The sequence below is a fragment of the Uloborus diversus genome, chromosome 2 (genome assembly GCF_026930045.1).
Source record: "Uloborus diversus isolate 005 chromosome 2, Udiv.v.3.1, whole genome shotgun sequence".
NCBI lineage: Eukaryota > Metazoa > Arthropoda > Arachnida > Araneae > Uloboridae > Uloborus > Uloborus diversus.
Window position 1 is genome coordinate 118,190,668 of NC_072732.1, and position 22,228 is coordinate 118,212,895.

Sequence of the window (22,228 nt, forward strand, 5' to 3'; positions counted from 1 at the left end):
GTAATATTCAAATTTTCAGATTTTGATAGCAATAATTGTCTTTTCCAGATATCACTCATCCCATTCCAGATTTGACTGGTTATATTACTGAAGGTCAAATATACATTGATCGACAACTGCATAACAGACAGGTTAGTTCTCAAAACTTTTCTATTAAGCTTAGGAAGAAAAAAATTGTATTTTATTGTAAACTCAAAATTTCATGTTTTTCTCTCTAATGCAAAATACATAGCTAGAATTTTGATTAGATTGTTCTTAATTTCAAAGAATGCATTTTTAGGAAATTCACATTGAAGTTCACTTTTTGAGATTTTTAAAAAACTTTTCTTAATCAGTATATTCTGAAACTGTGAAGCAGAGTTGGTGTGATCTCATATAAATCCAGTTAGATTTAATCTGATTAAAATTGTTATTTAATGAATTGGTTATTTATTTTAAATTTTTAAATCACTGATTTAAAGCACCTTAGGATTTTTCTAAAATAAGTGCTGCTTGAAAAAAAAAAAAAAAATTGTATTTTGCCCTCCCCCCCCCTTTTTTTTGTATTTATCATACATCATTTTGTATTCTATGTCAGCAAGAATTTGGATTATCTCTTTAAATATTAAATAAAAGTAAGGTTTCAAAGAAATTATGGTGGAGAGCTTGCATCCAGGAGACCCCATAGCACCTACAGCCTTGATATTTTGTACAAAATTACTTCGAGTCCCGGTGGTTTGCACTTGGGATTTTGTTTTTTAAAATTCGAATGTTTTTTTTGTAATTAATTTTTTAAGTTCAAATTTCGCATAATTTGCCAATTATTGCTTCTTAAAGGGGTGAAAAATTACTTGCACATATTAATATTATATATCGCTGGAAAGGGTAGAATTTTCTGCATTCTAGGCAATGTGTTTTAATGCTCTAACTTAAATACGGCAGGAGTTATTTGCGTTTTATTTCGAACTTTTTTAGGTTTAGCTAAAATTTAGGCACTACTTTCTTCATTGAATCTATCAGTAAAAAGTAAAGGAATTGTCGCACAGGTTTTTTTTCCGATACTACTGGAAAGAGCGGCTTTTTTTACTCCAGATGTGACTCGACCTATGGTTGGAAACTAAGCTTCTATCTCGAAAGGAAAAAAAGTTACAAGACCTTAAAAATCAAGTTTGAATAATCTCATTTCCATTAAAATTATTGATGTTTTATTTGGCATTGCCATAGTTACGTCTTTTCAATTCACTTGTTTCTTCTTTCTTATTCACAAACTTTAAGGGTTTCGATTTTAACGGAAAATCTTAGGCTCAACTCAGTTCAAGCCCTGAGCTAAAGAGCAAAACATATTACTAGAGACCACGAATATGAAAGCGACTTTTCAAACATACAAAACTGCAGTTTTGCAATGCTCAGGAACCCTTAGCACTTACGGCTCTGCAAGTTGGTACAAGTTATTTTGAAACCTAGGGAAGGGGTGCGTTTTGTTCCAAATGTTGTTTATTCCTAATTGACAGTTTAAATCTTTGCGAATCGAGATTACGAAGCAATCTTCACGGGTTGGTGAGGTTTAGCAAGCAGGGGACTGAGCCTCCTAGTAATATAATAAATGAATTCAGTTTTCAAGTCCTGACATTGAAAGCTTTTATATATTATTTTAAATTGCTTTGTTTTGTTGAACATATTCTTGATTAACATTTATATAATTTTTGAAAATTATATTTATTGTATTCTAGTAAATAATTGATTGTATTATTATAGTTGTATTTTACAAATATATTGTATATAATGATTTATTGTATACTATTGTGTTGCGTATTGAAAAAGCCTATATAAAGGATAGATTATCATGTTAATTATCAGTATAAATTAAAAATAAATAGCTGACGACCTACAGTGGCTTGTGCAACTTGCTTGCGGCAGATTGGTGTACAACACCTTCCGCAGTGTTGTTTAGGGGTTTTGCACCCTCCTTGCCCCCTGCAGTGGTGCCAATAATTAATGGTCGGTAGATTAATTTTCGTCTTTACATGCCTCTAACTTGACCCACTTTAGCTGCCGCCATTCTAAGGTCCGTGCACACCTTAAGTTTTCCCCTAAGCAAAAAAGGCCGAGATAATTCAAAATCATTCAAAACACGCACCTTAGTTTCTCCACTTCTGTTTGAATCAGCCAGCTTCTACTTTGCTCAGAGTGACTTAAATGGCGACATGGCCTTGAAATAGAATAAAGGGAGAAGCAGAAGACCAGATTTTTGTAGGAAGAACAGAGGGAGAAAAAGTTTGGAATATTAATTCTTTATCAGGAATAGCAATGACATAGATAGGTACATACACATATGGATACCACAACTTACAATATTGAAGGTAATAAAAGATAAAAAATAGGAGCTGAAAGATAGAAAGGAACTCATTGAAAGTTAGCCCCTAGCATAATTACAGAAAACTGATGAATGACTGAAATGGGCTCTCATCTGACAGGTAACTGGGAGTTAAATCTAGTTTTTACTAGGAAATGGTTTCACTGTTTAAGATTTGCGTCATTTGCCTATGGTCAGTTCTTGATTATCAATAAGCTGTGGAGCAATGTTCAGCTTTTCCCTCTATCTGATGAAAAAGTACTTATCTGCAAAGACTTTTTGACAGATGTCTCCAAAGGAAGTGCAGCAGCAGATGCAAACTCAGCAATATTTTTCAAATCAATTCACAATGAAGAAAATCATTTAGGGAAAAAAGAAATGAGTTAGTCAAGTAAATAATTTATCTGAATGGAAAGCATGGGAACATTGTAGATAAACTGATTAACAAACAAAGAAAACTTATGGAAAAATTCATCATTGATAGACTGATTTGAACGATCCCATCTCACCTATAATTTACAAAATCTGTTGAAAGCTTAGTTTGCTCCCAAAGCACTGTTCTTAATATTGGTAATTTTAGAAGTCTTTCTAGAAACTAGTCAAAAAATGATCAACTTGGGCTATGAAGTGATGTTTCTCCCCACCTGTTTCCCTGATTTATCTTATACATATTATCATATTTTGCCTGGACTGACAAGGTAGAGTGTGAAGATAGGTTTCAAATTAGACTATTTTAAATGCTTGAAGTTGTTTGTGGGAACACTGAAAGGTTAGGTAATAATTTATAGTTATGGCCACATAACAAGACTAATGTTATCTTTAATCTTTTGAAGTTGCAAAATAATAAATTTGTTGCATAACCTGAAGGCTTTTACTTCATAAATGCTGAATGAGCTGTCAGTGTGGTTAATTTGTGCTGTATTTATGTTACTGTAGGTTATTTAATTTAGTATTCTTGTAACTACTAACAGTATTATGATCAGCATGCATTTATTTTAGATTTATCCACCTATTAATGTACTTCCATCCTTGTCTCGATTGATGAAATCTGCTATTGGTGAAGATATGACCAGAAAAGATCATTCTGAAGTTTCAAATCAACTGGTAAATTATTTTTTTTCCTTCTTAAAAAAAAAAGTATGTTTGTGATGTTTTCATGTATAGCGCCAATTTTTCGCTCATAAGTCAATTTACTTTTCAAATCCTTAGTAATTAGGCAGTTTTGTTTATCATATTCCCTATTCAGTATTATCCTGTAGTTTTGTGGAAAGAGTGGTAAAATGTGAGTTATAATAAAATAGTTATCACCCCGGGGAATGGAAGGCCAGCGCCTAACTATCACGCCTCCAGCAGCCGACTGGTGGCATGATGGTTGGGCGCTGGCCTTCTACTCCTGTGGACCCAGATTCTGACCCGAGGTGGCCAGTCGGTGGATTTTCAAGATGCAAAAAATCATCAGCGGCCATGTTGTATGATTATGAGGCATGTAAAAGATCCCTTGGGTATTCATTTGGCTTAGAATAAGAAAATTAAAATCCCTAGTGCAAATGCCGCATCAAGAAGTGCCTCCATCTGGTAGAAACTGGGCGTCCAAATTGTCCGTGCCATTGACTTCCGCGCCTTAATGATGGCACATGAAAGACTGGAAGCCGTATGGGGGGATCGCACTATGTCTGCTAAAGGCTAAATAGCCTAAAAACGCAGCCCCCCCCCCCATTAGACAAAAAAAAAAGTTAAATATTAAGGGGCTAAACATTAGTTTTACCTTGAACAACTACCTAGTATTGACTAAGCTGTTCATCTCATATGTGTCCATGGCAGTGGTGAGAAAAACTATGTTTTTTTGCAGCAAACTATTATTACTTTTTCAACAATGTAGCGACTACAAACTGCTTTTGAAATGCAGCTGCTACTTCACTTCTTTTTAAAATAATAAGTTAAAAAAAAAAAGTATATACACACTGTTTGAGGATTGAATGAGAAAATTCAAAACGAGGTTTAGATTAAAAAATTAGCTCATTTGAACATGGAATAGCATTACTAAGAATTATCTATTTTTCTTTTTTTTTTTACTTTAAGCCAGTTTGTCATTTTAAGCTATTTTTTTACGATTTTTACAAATATTCGCTGCAAAAAATCATTAAAAGGTTGAAAGAATTCAACCGTGAAAATTTTAGCCATTTTCTACCAGCGAATACAGAATTCAAAAGTGCAACTCGGCTAGTTGAAAATGCAAATAAAAGCAATCAGGGTTTGATTTCAATTTTACATAGACATACATATTCGTAAAATTGATGGAAAACACATTTTAAAAAGAAGAGAAAAGTTTTAATTTTCATTCTAGGAATTACTTTTATAGGAACCTATATTTTGTAGGGAATGTATTGATTAGTTTTACTTCAAGCTATGGGTCTAGACCTGGACACCATCTTCTTTCTTACGCCTCAGATAAAATAAAAGCCCTTTTTCAACCCTACCAAATAATCTCAAAAATTTACAAACATTAAATAATATACTTTTATTACATTAACTTGCTGCCAGGGCGACTAGATTAACTGCCTTCAGCACTCTGCCAAATCAACAGTTATTAGTTTATTATTATGAAAAAGTATACGCTTTCAAAAGTTCTGGAAAAAGTCCATTTTATCCCTGAATATTGTTTGAATACTCATTAAAAAACCTTTCCAATTTTGTGCATGCAACATGGTGTTAGTAAAATTAATTTTTAGAATGGGAAGTAAACATGGGTTCATGGGTTTTGTATCTGATCAGCATTTTAAGTTAGATAAACGGCATTTGATAATCCAGGCATACTACAGAAACGACAAGGTGTTCTGCCCCTGTTGGCTTTGTTTGCCAACCCCGTTCTCCACTTGCAGCAGGTGACGATTAATGATTGTAGTTGATCAGTTCTTATCATCGCTCAGTAAGGTTTAAAATTGTGAGACAGTGAAAAATGGCTTTTCCTGAATGGCCTGTATCCAGCGGTCAGGGCCCCCGATAGCTCAACGCGGGCCCCGGGGCAAAATAGTGACTTTAGAGCCCCCCTCCAATCACAAAAAAAAAAGAAATCCTGTTGACTGACCTCACTTCTCAGTGTCAGGGTTCGTACGCCCTTGAAAAACCTTGAAAAGTGCTTGAAAAAAGAAAGTTCATTTTCAAGTGCTTGAAAACCTTGAAAAAGTTTTAAAACCTTGAAAAAGTTTCTTAGTGCTTAAATTCTCTCAAAAATCAACGAATTGTGCTTAGAAGTTTTAAAAAAGTATTTCACCAATGCAATTTTCTGAACATTTGTTCAGTATGCAACATCGCGAAAAATTGCTTTCGTGTTTGGGATTTCAATCCTTTTGCATCTTGTAAATATTTTGATGTTTTTTACAACCGAAAGATATTTTGACATATGGTACCTTAGATTAGTTTTTTTTTGTTTAATTTCATTAATTAACAAAGAAATGAATTTCGAAACCATGACAACATTGAACTTACTCGGGTTTCGCGGAAAATTGCTCTTGTGTTTGAAATTTCAATCTTTTTGCATCCTGCAAATATTTAAATATTTTGGCTAATCAAATGTTAGTTTCGCATATGCTACCTTAGATTAGTATATTTTTTGTTTAATTTTAATGAAAAACAAATTTATTTCATGGGAAACATGCCACGTCGCACGAACTCAGACTTTGCGAAAAATTGCTTCTCGTGTTTGAAATTTCAATCTTTTTGCATCTTGCAAATATTTAAATATATTCACTAATCTGATGTTATTTTCATATTTGCTACCGTAGATTAGCATATTTTATGTTTAATTTCAGTAAAATATAAGTTTATTTTATGGGAAACATGACAACATTAAACTTAATTCGCGAAAATTTGCTTCCCTTGTTTGAGATTTCAATCCTTTTGCATTTTGTAAATATTTTTATATTTTTTGCAATTAGTAGTTATTTTGACACTGCTACATCAGATTAGCTTATTTTATTTTTTTATTTTAATAACTAAAGAGTTAAAGAATTTATTACCTTGGTCTTGTTTAATTATTTGCTTATTTATTTTTGCAATTTTGAATGATTATCTTTACCTAATTTTTGGTCATAACAGATTTTTTTTTTTTTAATTTAAATTTCAGCAGTTGAGCACCTAACAAATTAACTTAAAGTTTGTATTTTAAATATAAAGTTGATTTATATAATTTTATTTATAAGTACATCATTTTTTTATGTCTGCTAAAATAAATAAGGTGTATAACAGGGGTGGTTGTGTTATGATTATTCACTTGAAATCCAGTAGTGTTCGTTTTTATGCTTTTACCTCCTTATATCTCCAATTTTCCCCTTTTCCTCAAATGTTCAAAATTACTACTTTACTGCGGGTACTTGGAGCTTACTGAAAGAGGCTTTAATCAGCAAAGGGGTAGATAGCTTAAGGAGGGTCTTTCATCTTCATTTGGATCTAATAAATTGACCAGTACCAGCCTAGCTAGGCCCAGTGCCTGTTGCTGGTTATCAACAGGCACTGAGCATGTTATTTCTATGCAGAATATTTTGACTTAATAAACTATTTTATGAATTGTATGCATAGCAAAAGTTATTGTTGTACATATGTATATTCAAGTAATAGGGGTCTTAGTTTTAAAAAATATTCCCCCCCCCCCCCCGCCCCATTTTGCTCTTTGAAACTTTCAGGTAATTTTTTATGAACTCACAAATCACAATTACACCTGAATATTATTGCCTTTCTAAATTTAAATTCTAATTTCAACAATAACCCATTTTTTCCCAAAATAAAACTACTTTTGTCATAATACGTGTCAACTTCTTTTAAATCTTTTCGATTCCGAAATATGGCTCTATAAATCTGAACTTGCACATTTATTGTCTATTGCAAGTTAATCAATGAAAGCTGAATAGGCTCAAGTTTGCATTCAGAGTATTTATCACTGCTTAAGCTGCTTTTGTATATTTTGAGGTGTAGAGACTGGACTGTGGACTTTCATAAACTTTTCTTACTTCCTAATTTTTAAATTTACTCGAGGACAGTTGAAATGCCTTATTGGCTGAACAGCTAATAAATACATACGAATAATTGATTTGCATACTTATAAATGATTTGCAAACCTAATATTTTTAGAACTTAATAGTGCAAACTGAAATAACTTTCTGGGTAGTGTTTTTGTCCTAACCACCCTTATATTGTAATAAACCACTGTATGGTACTGGAAATAAATGTTGGAACCGGGGGGGGGGGGGGGAGTGACTTCAAAAACTCCTCTCTGGCAATGCCATTGAACTTGGGTATTTTAGTTTCTTCCCATTAAAGTTAAAAGCACTTATGAAAGGTTTTTTTTTAAGTATTAATTTGCTGATTCTAGAAAATATATACAAACCTCTGACTGCTGCAACCTTTGAAAAACCTCAAAATTAAACCTCTTGGTATCTGCTTCTCTTTATGATCAAACTTTTCAAACATTTTCAGAAAAACTTTCAACGCAGTAGATCTTTCATCAAAGCATCTCTCGTTGTAGAAAAAGCAATTTTGTTTTCCTATACTTTTTTGTATTATTGCCTTATTTCTATGCGTTTGTAGTAAATGAAATCTGCATACAATATTTTTAGTACAAATTTATGATATTGCCTTGAAAACAAAATTTTTTACCTTGAAAAGTACTTGAAAAGTGCTTGAATTTTTTTCTGCCTAAAGGGTATGAACCCTGAGTGTGCCTTCTACACCGCAACATCTGCTTCATAGTAATCTTAGGTGTCATACCATGAGTCAGTGTATAGTGGAGAAACGGAATCGTATTTGGCAGTTTTTCTTCATAAAAAGTATTAAAAAAAGCTGGTTAAATTTAAAAAATAAAAAACTAACCACTCTAATGTTAAACAAACACCTCGACCTCAACACTTTCCAAATTCTTGAAGTCATTCTTTTTTTTTTTTGAAACGTATATATAACAAGAGAGAAAGGGTTTATATTTTTGTTCGGAGGGGGACTCTCATTACTAGTATCCCATAATCAAATTTAAAGAATTGTATTCAGCGGAGAAAGAGAAATAGCAATATGAACCTACAGTTATAAGGTCCTTCTCTCAGACTTAGATAAAATGAAAAGCTTTCTGTGAACACAAATCCTAACTGGAAAATTTTCTGCAAATAATTATTTTGCCTAACTCACCCTTGAATAAAGAATTAAATTTGAATTCAAATATGAAAAAGGCCAAAAAAAAGTGCTAAAAATAATCATTTAATTTTTTTTACAATAACATATAGTTTGTGCTTAATTTTTACCAACTGAGGAAAGCTGCCAAAACCATTTTTTTTTTCACGCGTGTGCTTTAAAAGGCTTTTGGAGAAAAGCTTCAACAGAAATAAACTGGGATTTTTTTTTTAAAATTCCCTTAAAAAAAATATTATTTTTATTTATATTTATTTATTTATTGAGCAATCACGATTGCTTATTGCTTTCATTTGACTGTTTTTGGCATGCTATCATTTTTCCCACCGGAGCGGCACCACCCGTCGCGTCAGCCGGCCTCACGATGCTGCTTCTCTAGCGAAAACCGTCTCCAGGTTGCGTCCATATCCTACACACACACGCATACATACATGCACCAACACACACGCACACACAAACACATACACACACATACACAAACACCACCATACACACACATACCCCTACACACATACACACACGCATGCATACAGACACCTACACATACACACAAATACACACAACTGCCCACACATTCATGCCTGCACACAGACACAAACACATATGCTAAAACACACACATGAACATACCCCGCCCCCACGCACGCAAACACTCATACACACAACTGCCCACACAGTCATGACTGCACACAGACACAAACACACATGCCTACACACATACACATACCCCCCCCCCCCCCCACCACACACATACAAACACACACTCCTGATTGCCAAAAACATAATTTGAATTCAAGATGACAAAATTCAAATTAATTTTTTATTTTTTTTATTTATTTTTATTAACGTTGGCAGTTTGACAAAAAATTTCTGCAGTGCCAAAAATTTTCTGCGAATGCTCGTTCGTCGATATTATGCAAGACTGCCTCCTCCCCCAGAAAATGTTCAAAACTATAGTTCTAAAATTGCAGTTTACACGAACACTGGTAATGTTAGAGGGAGGAGAGCTTCAGGTACTTTATGAAGGGTTAAAGCTCATAGACTCTGCCTTTGAAATTTCTCAAAATTGAAGTCCTAAAAATGAAGTATTTTTGATGATTTTTAATGAGAGGGAAGGGATGAGGGGAGAGGAGAATCGGGGATGCTGTTTAATTTTTCCAAAAATGGAAATGAATATCCTGAAAATGCAAAGCTGCAAACTATCTTTGTTAAAGTTTTGGAAATGGAAGAGGTTCAAGCAACCTTTTCCCAGAATTTTTTTAAATTATGGGTCCTAAAAACGCATTACGGGAAAGGTTTGGATTTGAAGTCCATCCGCCGGAAGTTTTTCAGGATTGAAAATCCAAAAACGAAACCTTAGATGAGTTTTTATTATGTGGAGGGAGAGAGGATTGGGTCAAGGAACTTTTTGGAAATTTAAGTCCGAAAAACAGAATAGTTAATTATCTTTGATGACAAAGAGAAAAGTTGGAGAATCTTTCTCGAAATTTCTTTTAAAATTTAAGTCCTAAAACGTAGTTTTATGTGGTCTTTAATTATGTGAAGAATACAATAGGCACTCCATTGTGAAATTGTTTTTCGATTTTAAAATCCTAAAAACCCATTGCACCTCTTGGCAATTTTTGATGGAGTTAAGAGATGGGATGGGGTTTAGGACTCTTTTTGGGAGTAGTCCCAAAATTAAGTCCTAAGAATGCAATTACAGGACATCTTTCAGGATAAGGGCTGAGGTTTAGAGAATCTCTCACAGAACTTATTCGAAATTGAAGTTCCAAAAACAGAATTTTAGACGATTTTAGATGATGTTAGAGGTAGGTGAATTCGGAACTCTTTGTAGGGATGGAAGTCCTTAAACCAAATTAAGATTTTCTTAGAGGATATTCGATGTTGGGGGATCAGGTACTCTGATAAAAGTGGGGGGAGGGGAGGACACGATGCAATCCAATAGCTTATGTCTTGGATTCGCCTCTGCGCCCAAGTATTGATACTACTCTAAAATGTTTTTTCCCCCATGTATTTTAATTTTTAAACTATGCATGATATATTTTTTAATGTAGGGATAATGTCACAACCCCATAAGAAGCGCTTGGGGGTTGCGACCCAAAGTTTGAGAACCCCTACCTTGATGTTATCCAACCGTGTTTCGGGCCCAGGTAAAAGGAGGAAAGTGCACGCTGTGTGTCATGGTGGTCCCGCTACTGGTTGTTTTCCTTCCCAATAGAAACGTCTCTGGAAGACAGCTCCATAAAGAACTGGTCCACAAGCACTTGATGCTGGGAACATGCAGATGTTGAATGATGGGCTAAAATGTTGAATGAGAAATGTTTTTGCTCATCCAACACCAAAAAGAAGTTTAGTTAGCAGCAAATACTCTGAAATTTTTTTTTCTTTTTGAGGAGGCTCTTGGGCCGGGGCCTGGAGATTTTGCCCCTGCTGCCCCCCCCCCCCCTTTTGGCGACCCTGCCAGCGGTACCAGTATTGACCAGGTAGATATTGACAGTTCAGAGGAGATGGTGTTTAGCGATACACAGACACGCACTCCAACACTGATTTTAATAGTATAGATAAGAGGACCCTTCTTGTGAGAAATAAATATTAACTCTGAGTTGTAATTATACACATAAGATTCACAAGGGTGGAAAAAAAGAAAGAATGAATAAATGGTAAAAAGCATGGAAAATACAGAAAAATCAGTCTCAGATAAGTGAAATTTTCTCATGGTTGCACAAAAATTATCATCTGCAAAGTTTCTAGGGAAAAATTCAATTTTTTTTTGTTTTTAATTTCAGCACCTGCTTCATACTTTATTATATAAATAATAATTGCTAATAAAAGGAACAAAGTAATAATGTGTATACAAATATTAATATTTTATTAAATAATAGTGCTCTCGCAAATACAGCATTTTTGATCACATATATGTATTGTTTGGAATTGAATCATCGTTTAGACAAAAAGGAATTAAATTTGAAATTATATTGATTCTAATACTTCTTAATGATCTATAAACTATTTTGAAGAATCATAAAACTTGTTTGATTGAGCAAATGTGCAAATTAATTGAAAAGTAATTTAAATAGAATAATTTTTATAATCATTAATATTTGTTGAGATTTCAGAAGAAAAAGGTACATTATACTCTTTTTTTTAAATTAGTATGCTTGTTATGCTATTGGCAAAGATGTCCAAGCTATCAAAGCTGTTGTTGGTGAAGAAGCTTTAACCTCTGAAGATTTACTATATCTAGACTTTCTTAGCAAGTTTGAAAAAAGCTTTATCTCCCAAGGTTTGTTTTTTTTTTACTTCTGTGTCTGCAATATGCATTTGATACAAATAATACATGTAATATTCTGACACCCCGGTTGTCGCATCCAGAGCCTTTCAAGCTACCACTGTTTGTGGTTTAACCAGTTAGATGGGACCCTGAAGAAAGATCTGATTTTTTGATCCAGCCCAGAAGCCAAGCAATCCCTGGTTCAGCACCCCAAGAGGTATGGTTTCACTTGGAGGACTTTGTGATGACAAGCATATTTAACGTCCTCCAGTTACCATTATTGAAGACGGCGGATCTTCGACCAGCTAGAATCGAACACGGGACCCTACAGTCACAAGTCCGATGCCTTACCGATCAGACCACCACGACCTATCATCCAGAGGCTTTTTTTCACTCCAGGGTCCCCTGTACCTACTGCATCCAGAGGTTGCAGTTTTGTTTTTGTTTGGGATTCATTAGTTGGGAATAGTGAATAACCGAGCTGGAGGCTCGGTCATTCAACTTATTGAGTTACAACAAGCAACAGTAAAATTAAAAATTTTAAAAACCCCCGACTGAGTCGCAACTGTAGAATCAAGAGGGAAAATTGAAAATCCTTTTAAAAGCCTTATATTATTAGAAATCAATGTCAAGTATTTTATTTGCTATTAAATAGAAACTGGCAACAGATAAAAATTTTAAATCATTGCTTTTAATTTCCTTGTCGGCCAACAATGAATTCGTTATCAATCGCATGAATAAAGGTTTAGCTGTTTTTGAAATCTGCTTTGAAGAAACGTTATAATTCGAATTCTATGAAGCATGGAAGTTCCAAACACATTCTACTGCACGCGGAAAAAAGTCTCTTTATTTTGGTGTTAAAATTTTAATTATGTTTTTGCTGCAAAAATCGCAAAAAGCCTTTTAGAGGTTTTTAATGAATATCTTCGTTAATTAATGTCATCCAAAGATGCAACCTAGCTAAGAACACTCTCGGTCAACTCTCCTTTCGAACAATATTTTTTTTTCAAAATCGGTCCATCCATTTAGGCAGTAGAGTGCCACAGACATATACACAGACACGTCAAACTTTCATTGTGTGTCGGAAGTTAAAAAAGTAACAGAGTACAAAATTAGCTCTTGATAAAACATAAGCTTTAATACAACTTTTAAGAAACAATTTTGAATAATAAATTTTTATTAGTAAAAATAATCGCAAAAATAGCATCACTACAGAGGAAAATGAAATTGATGCTTTTTTTTCTCCTGTAAAAGTTTCTAATTGTGTAATAAAGAAATACACCCACAAACACTACCCCGAATTACACGAACTCCGAGTTACGTGGTTTCTTACTTTTTATCACATGACCAAGACAGAATTTATTCCACTAATGTTTTAGCGGCTTTATTTAATTTTCATAACAATCAATACTAATTTTAATATTCTGTCAAGAAGCTACCATTAACATTCAATAACCAGATATTCAAAGTATATATACTGAAAGTTTGAGTCCTAAACATTAGTAGCTACCAGTTTTTTAATAGCGACGTTATATTATTTGTACTATTTGCTCGTGATGTTGCCTTTCGCCTATAAAAAATAATAAACGAATGATACGTTTTCATTTATTTGATGCAATGTTTTTTCACGTGACACTATTTCAGATGCATTGATGCCAGTTAAATATCTTTAAACGAAGTGTTCATACAAATACAGCACAAAATTCAATTCGTCAGTGGAAATGGTAAAACTCTTTGCATCTCAATTTTGTTTGCTCGAGACGCTTTCTCATCTCTCATGGACGTTTTTTCCTAAGGGACGATTTTTTTTTTCCAGGGACGTTTTGCTGGGGACGTTTTTTCCTGTCACCTTACATAAGCATTTCAGAAAATAGGTATAAAACGTTAGTTAATACAATCTCCTTAATATTTTCGAACTTAATTTTATCATTAGTAAAATTTTTTCACCAAAATATATGTGTTATAGTTTAAAACTTCACTTTCTTGGTGCTAAATCAGCTACTGTAAGTGCTACATTTTTGTAACCCCTAAAATATTGACCAACTAGCTGAATTTTTTCTTTAATTCTACTATAAAATAAGGGTAGACTTGTGGAGAACACAGTTTTGAAAATTTTTATTTCTGGACCATCCAACATATTGTCTCCTCTGGGCAACTGTAAGGCATCTAATCGCAGGAATAACACTAAAATATCCTACTGTTGCTCTTATGCGACGATATATGCTACTGTGTTTATTAGTCTGTTAGTTTCTGCTTAAAACTGATATTGTACATCACCTGCAGTCTCTGGATGTGATAACTGGGCTGTCTGGTGTATTGCGTTTGCTTCTGCCGTAGCCCTGGCGTAAGAGCGGTAACTTATTGATATAGTATATGTTTCTATTTGTAGGAAATTATGAAAATAGAACTGTTTTTGATTCTCTTGACATTGGTTGGAAGCTTCTGAGAATTTTCCCAAAAGAATTGTTAAAAAGAATTCCTCAAAGCACTTTAGAAGAATTTTATCCCAGAGATGGTCAAGGTCATCATGCAGAAACTAAAAAAGAGTAGAATTTTAATGTGACTGTTATATTTATTGTTTGGTAAGTTGTTGAATTTTTCAAGTATTTTTCCCCCTCCTGTATGAGTTCAAACAATATTACAATCAACCTTTAGACAAGCAACTTATAAAGCTGAAGTGATTTAATGCAAAGTGAATTGAATAATGTGTTAAATTTTAACATGCACAAAGGATCCTCTTCTATTTCTGTATATTTTGCATGGTACATGTTGCAAAAGGTTTGTGGCAGTGGTTTTTTTTGGTATTTTTTCTTTCATCCAGTGAAACCACTTGTACATTTAATTTGTAAATTTTGGTGGGTTTGTGGCTGGATAAGGATGTGAATACCATTATTCAGCCACACGTTATATGTATTATCGCTGGTACATAATGACATAATGTGGCATGCATTTAATGCTTTTTAATTTGTTTTGAATGAATTATTCCTTAGGTACGTGAAGGTAACTTTTATTTTTAATTTTTAAGAAAATAGTGTTAGAAATTGAAGTAAGCTGATATTTTTTTTAGCGGTTTGAGTGACATTATTTCACATGTAAGGCAGTGAGAAGCAAAGGGATGTAAGTGGCAAAATTAAAAATTTAAAGATAACCAGTACACATGGTAGGTGAACCTCTCCTCTATCTTGGGGAAGAGATGGTACTAGTAGCCTAGGTAGTTGCTGCTATACAGCATGATTTAGAAAAAAAATTTCGATGAAAGCCTACCTAGGGTGCAAAAGCATTTTACTCAAAACTTGAAAATGTCCACTTACACCACTTTGCTTCTCACAGCCTCATGTGGCCTGATATTGAGTGGCATTATTTCACAAATAATGGTCAGGTTAGGGAGTCCCTTTTTTTGGTCTTCTCCTCCTCTTTTTCTTTTTTAGGCTACTTTGCAAGTAGAAGTCAGAGAAAGAAGAAAATTATTAAAGAAGGCTTAATAATTTTCTTGCCGCTTTTGCATCTTAAAAAAAAATCACAAAAAATTTAAAAAAAAGTAAAAAATAAATAAAATAAATATTGAAAAATTAAAAATGGGAAAATAGGGTATTGAGAGGGGGGAAATGTCTGTAGGTTTGTCCCCCACCCCACCCCTCTTAATAACTTGAGTGAATTCTCTGATTCAAACAATTTTTTTAAAGATTTCGGCGAAAACACCTAATCTCCATATTTCATTTTTCGGTTCAGGGATTCTCGGAAAATGTTTTGACTAGACTGTGAAAAACACAAATGCGTTGGCTGTATTTAGTGGTGTAAGGGCTTCCCACTTTTCCTCCCGATATATTTTCCATATGAAAATTTATTTTTGGCTATGTTTGACGCCAAAGAGTAGGGAATTTTCGGAGAGCTGTCTGGAAATTTTTCAATGCCAATGTTTCAAAATCGCAATTGTAGGCTATCTTTGGTGGACGTTAGGGAGCGGCTGAAGGTTTCTAAAAATGTTGGGAAGTCAGATGGTTCTTCTGTCTCCCCTGGATACATTTTGAAAATGAGGTCCTAAAAATGCAATTTTAGCCATTGTTTGACAGACAACGTTGTGAGAGTGAGGTCAGATGGGGAAGGCCTAAAACTGCATTTTTAGGCTGTTTGGTGACGTTAAAGAGTAGGAAAGTTCTGTTGCTCTTCCCGAAAAATGCAACATTTATTGAAGCTTTAACAACGCAATTTTAAGCTGCCTTCATTTTTATTTCATGGGAAGGGGTCAGAACTCCCTGGCCTGAAAGCACATTTTAAAGCTATATTTGGAAACATTAGACTACGAAGGGGGATGAGATGGGTTGAAAATAGAGCCCCGAAAAATACTGTTTTAGGCTATGGTTGCCCTAGTTAAGAAAGAAAAGGCTAGTAAGTGACTCTGCCCCGGAAATTTTTTAAAACTGAAATCTTGAAAATGCATTTGAAGCATTGTGACAGTTGGAAAGAGCATAAAGGTCGTGGCTCCGCCACAGAAATTTTCCTAATATGAAGTTTTAGAAACACAATTTTAGGGTTTCTCAAAGGGAGTTATGAATCCCTTTTGGATCCGTGCTTGAGAAAATCACTTAACATTTGACAAACTCAGAAGTTATCAACCAGGCAATACTTACTAAGTCTCTGGTACTGCTATATTACCAAGAGTTTGGATTATTCTCTTTTTACTTCCATTTACAAAAAAGGAAGTATTGTATTCGCAAAAAAATTTTCACTCAAAAATCAACCTTAATTTCCATTTTACTCATCCCTGAATGAATGTTGAGTTTTTTTTCGACTCGACCTCACGTGTCTATACGTGCTTCAGAACGTATAGACACGCGAAATATCCATTTTGAGGTTTCCCGAGTTAATTACAACCAGTTTTCTCATGACGTCTGTATGTACGTATGTGTGGATGTGCGTTTGTATGTCACATAACTCAAGAACGGTATGTCCTAGAAAGTTGAAATTTGATACGTAGACTCCTAGTGGGATCTAGTTGTGCACCTCCCCTTTTGGTTGCATTCGGTTGTTTCTAAAGGGGTCTTTTGCCCCTTTTTGTGGGGAAATCTTTGTTAATTTCGATGTAAACTCAAGTGGTGTTATAATTTGGCGGACACTTGGCGATATATTGCCAGTTTTTTGGTCTCCAAGTTTTGTTGCCAACTTGACGACAAATTTGGCGATTTTTTTATTATTTTTATTTTTTAAATCTGGTTTCAATTTGGCCACTGTTGGTAATATTTAGAGAGTAAGCTATTGAATCATATTAAAATTGCTGGTAATGGGGAAATGACATTAAATTGGAGTAAAAGGAAGTCATGTGATGCACACATCAGCTCATTTACTGATAGAGGACTATAAGATAAAGAGGCCCTATGCATTCGATTAACCATACTGTGATCAGTGTTGCCAGATTGGGGGAAATTTCCCCATTTTGGGGAAATCTGGTGCTCTCTCGGGAAATTTTGGGGAAATGGGTTTTAAGGGGAATTCTTTGGGGAAAATTTTTTTTCCTTGGGGAAAACCTGGGGAAAAAAAACTTCAGGAAAAAAAAATTTCGTATTTTAATTCGCGTCTTGACATCTGGTAGTTACATTGTTTGTATCAAACAGCATTGGTTTAGCGTTTAGCTTTGGTCAACTTTATGGAATTCGCATTAAAAGTTCTGCGTGAGTAACTAGTTGATATGTGTAACAGGCAAAAATAAGTGTGATGAAGGATGTTCTTGGACAAATATATTCAAAAATCATAGTTTAAATGTACATACAGAAGCAGAGTAGTAAATGAGAGTAGAAAAAAAAATTTGGTTATTTCTTTTCTCTTGGTCAGGCGCTTGTATTTATGACTAGTGGCACCCGCACGGCTTTGCCCATAGTAGAAAATTAAAAGGTATTTTGATTCCCCTGTATATTTACAAATAATGCATGATGAATTTCTTGCCAATTGGCTTGCCCATGTTACGGTTCCACATTATGATAAATTGGTAATTTAGTCGTCCATCTTATGATAATTTGGCTGGAGAAAATGATTTTAAAATTGGAATAGAAAAAGAACAGAATCGAATTTTCAAAAAATCGCTTAAAGGTGCACACTAGGGTGGAACGAAAAAAAAAGTTTTTGATTTTCAATTTGCCGTAGTGCGGAAAAGTTGCCTTTTCATGCAAACAAGATGTAAAAAAAATATGAAAAATATTGAAGCACGTCTTGAGGTGCCGCAAAGAGCATAAAGATTTTGCAAAATTGCAATTTTTGCTACATTTTAAATTTTTAAAAAAAACTCCAAATTTACTTTAATGCTGTCGAAAAGCAATTTTTATGCTCAACAGGTACTTTGCCAAATTTCATGAAAATCGGTGGAAGAGTCTAGGTGAAGCGTCACAGAGATCCTGACAGAGAGAGAGAGCGATTCGGACAGAGGGACTTTCAGCTTTATTATTAGTATAGATAAAAAAAGATAAAGATAAAGACGAAAAAAAGGTGAAAATGGGGGAAAAAAAAAGTTGGGGAATTTTATAAGAAAATGTGGCTATTTGGGGAAAAAAATAAATTTTTTAAGAGACAAAAATAGCAGAGGAAGTCGATTCATTTTATGAAAATATTAGTGGAAAAATCATTTTTGAATTTGGGGAAATTTGATAGAAAACATCGCATTTTGGGGAAAAATTGGAAGGGAATTGGGGAAATCTGGATTTGACCATCTGGCAACACTGACTGTGATTCATGAGAAGAGAAAGTTGTGCATCGAAAATCATTTCTTTCATTACTGTTGATGTAAATGTAAAAGGCTTTGCCTAGACATTTTATTGATTCAAACCTTTTCATTATAATGAATGACTAAATGTGAAACTCATTGTTTAAAGGAGTATTGTTGATATAAAACAGTAATATTAACAGCAAATGTTATTTGAGTTGTGATTAAGTGCTTTTATAAAATAAGGTGGTTTTTAAGGAACTTCCTTAACATTAAGTGGTAGATTCATCATATAACGAAAGATTGAAATTTATTGTTTCCTTCCCTATAGTAAACCTTTACTGTAAAAAAAAAAACCCTTACGTCCCTTAATTTTACACTGCAGCTTTCCTCAGTCTATAGATAAAGACAAAGTGAGAGAAAAAACAAAGAATAGTGCTGAGATGTCCATAAGAAAAACATATGTTTTGTATTAGAGTTATTTTATTATTATAGTATTACAGTCGTACCAAAACTTTACAATTCAAAGACTTTTGGATGAAAAGTTTGATTTCCTTATTGGGAAAATACATTTATTTTTTTCGCATCAAAAGCGTGAAATTGCCGTGCCCCCAAAAGTGCTACCCGGGGTGGACCGTCCCCTCCGCCCCTCCCTATACCCGAAAATCAGTCGGACTCCATAGCTTTGGTAAAAATTTAGACAGTGAGGGTGAAACTCTGACTGTTGGAAATTTAGTCTTCGACTCTGATTCCTTTATCCCAAAAGAACTTCAACTCCTCAAACATTGGCAGAGTTGTGGACTTTAAAGGAAAATGACAGATTCTTTGAACTAAAAACCTTCAACTCCCAAATCTGACTCTTTTACCACAAAATGAGATCAACTCCAACAACAAGGTTTTTACCTTGAAATAATTGTTGAAATGATTTGTTTTTATTTTCACGCTAAACTTAATTTTTGTGTTCAGTGTTTGGCGGAGGTATTCAGAATCATTATGTTTCTACATAAAAATTTGCACAAAGGATTTTTTTTTCTAATAAATTATTTCTTTAAATTGAAATTTTCTTGTTTTTTTTATTTATTTTAAAAGTACAGTCGACTTGAGCTACAACGCGATTCAACTTACCTGAAACCGCTATAACGCGAGTTTTTTTAAGAGTAGAGAATTTTAGCGCTTATGCAAATTCATCACCCGCAACACGAAAATCTAAGTTAGGGAATCTCTGGTCTTGAGTATCGTCTTCAGTACTGGCTACTAAATATTGGTATCCTGATTGGACTTAGTCCCTTTGTCTTCACTGAAGGTCGGAAGTACAAACACCGTACTAGTTGATTCATCGCTCTGCTAGTGGATACAAATAACCACTCGGTATTTTCTACTCTAAATGAAAGTTAATTTAACATAGTAGTATCTAAGCATGCTGTTTCAGCTTAAGCTAGGGAAGAGAAAGTTTCTTAAAATTAAAGTAAAAGTGAAGATCAGTAGTATCTAAGCGTGCTGTTTCAGCTTAAGCTAGGGAAGAGAAAGTTTCTTAAAATTAAAGTAAAAGTGAAGATCTTCGATAGGCAGGAGAACATTGATATTGATGGAGGAGTTCCCCAGCACCAGCCATCATCATCTTCAGTTTTTTAGTTACAATAATTATTATTACTTTATCAACTGCAGAGTAGTGTAATAGTGATGCATTTCGTTTTCACTATTATTGCATAATGTACATACGGTATTGCACTTTGTCTCTCCAGTTGATCATTGATTTTCTGCATCAAAACAGTATTAGTATTTTATATTAAAGTTTTATGTACTCTTTTTAATGCAGTATAAATTTAGTTTCTTACATGGAAAATGTTGTTATATTCTTAAAGAATGGTTTATGGCAGTCCGAAATGTGTTTACAAATGTCTAAAATATTTGTTTATTTTCATCAAAAAGTCGTATACAGGGTGCGGAGAAAGTTCCCACAATTTTGTTTAAAACGTTTTTTCATCGTTAAAATCGTATGTTGGCAATTAATTTGGCACATATTGTTTATTAGCATTAAAAGTATTTGAGGTTTAATCATTTGTTCTTTGTTAGTTCATTGAGTTCGTGAGGTATGAGTCGTGAAAATGTGCGTGTTACTGTCGTTGAATTACACAAGAAGGGAATGAAAACAGCCGATATTATTCGAACGACTGGATTCAACAGTAAAATAGTCTAGACGCTGTGAAACGCTACAAGGAAAATGGAGGGACTGCCGACCGTCCACGGAGTGGTCGTCCAACCACTGCAACGACCCCAGCGAATGTGCAGAAGATCCGCTGTCTCATCCGTCGCAATCCAGAGCGCTCAATGCGAAAGATGGCCAAAGAACTGGAGATCAGCAAAAAAAGCGTCCGAACCATCGTGAAAAACAAGTTGGGACTTCGTTCTTACAAGATCAATCGCCTCCACTTCCTCAATGACACAATGAAGCAGAAAAGATTGATAAAAGCTCAACAGATGCTTCGCTTGACCGCTGGTGCTCGCCTTTCGAAGGTTCTCTTTACCGATGAGAAGATCTTCACCATCGAGCCCACACATAACCGTCAAAATCATCGCCAACTGCTTAAGAAGGGTCAGAAGAAGACCGCTGCTGCAAAAATCATCGGACACAGTCACTTTCCAGGCTCCGTAATGGTCTGGGCTGCATTTGTGCCACTGGGAAGACGCCGCTTGTTTTCATTAACAGAAATGTCAAAATTAATGCTGCGAGCTATCAGCAGCGGGTTCTATGCGATGTACTAAGGCGATGGGCAACAGAACACTTTGGCCAAGATGGATTCGCACTCCAACAAGACTGGGCTCCTGCACATTCGGCCCGATCGTCAATTGCCTTCTGCGAAGATCTGTTCCCAGGTTTTTGGGGCAAGGATGTTTGGCCCCCTAACTCACCGACCTCAATCCGATGGATTACTCGGTGTGGTCAATCTTGGAGGAAAAATCTTGGGAAAACGATTCGCCACGGTCGACATGCTCAAAACGGCTGTGAGGTGTGCCTGTAATGAGATAAAGGTGGATACGTGCGCGAGCATCGTCGGCAATTTCAGACTGAGAGGCTCCGTAAATGTATTGAAGCCCAAGGAGCCAACAATTGTTATAATTTTTTTGTTTAATGTTATTATTATTGTTTCAATAAAGAGTTTTTATTGCTTTAACCTGTTGATTTGTTGAATTATGTGTTAGTTACAGCTTATTGAAATATCTAAAAAAATTGTGGGAACTTTCTCCGCACCCTGTACATACCCTTTTTCACAACGCAAAATTTCAACTTATGGGAGGGGTCTTGGAATGCATCCCTCGCGTAAGTCGGGACTCGACTGTACATTTTTTAAATTATTTTTTGCCATTGAAAGTGATTTGATTTTTTTAATAGAATAAAATATAGTAGCCGATTTGTTTAAAAGGTGGTACTATTTTGTTTATTACTTTCTTCTAAATCTAATATATAGAAGAAAGTATTGGATTCGTGCAAATTCTCGAATTTCGAAGGATTGGAACGTTTTGAGGTGTGCCGAGTCCATTTCAACTATTTTTAGAAAATGTCTGTCTGTCCGTGTATGACCAGTTTTTTGTGGTCGCTCTACAGCAAAAACTACCGCATGAAATCGAACGAAATTTGGTACACATATGTGCCCCTATGTGAACTTGTGCCCATTGCCTTTTGGCACGAATTCCTCCAAGGGAAGTGGAGCAAAGGGACGTTTTTTGAGTTGCAGGTGCTTGCTACTCCCCAAGAAGTAACAGGCGGA

The 22,228-nt window shown here is 34.6% G+C and overlaps 1 protein-coding gene across 1 annotated transcript in view; it reads left to right on the top strand.

The window, feature by feature from the left end:
- Positions 1-22,228, top strand: part of LOC129216007 (V-type proton ATPase subunit B) — a gene marked incomplete at its 5' end in the record, with an annotated part of 40,923 nt that overhangs the window by 15,091 nt on the left and 3,604 nt on the right. Inside the window, 4 exon segments of the mRNA XM_054850144.1 lie at positions 49-131; positions 3,332-3,436; positions 11,656-11,785; positions 14,163-14,355. Of these exon segments, the coding sequence (XP_054706119.1) occupies positions 49-131; positions 3,332-3,436; positions 11,656-11,785; positions 14,163-14,323 (479 nt within the window).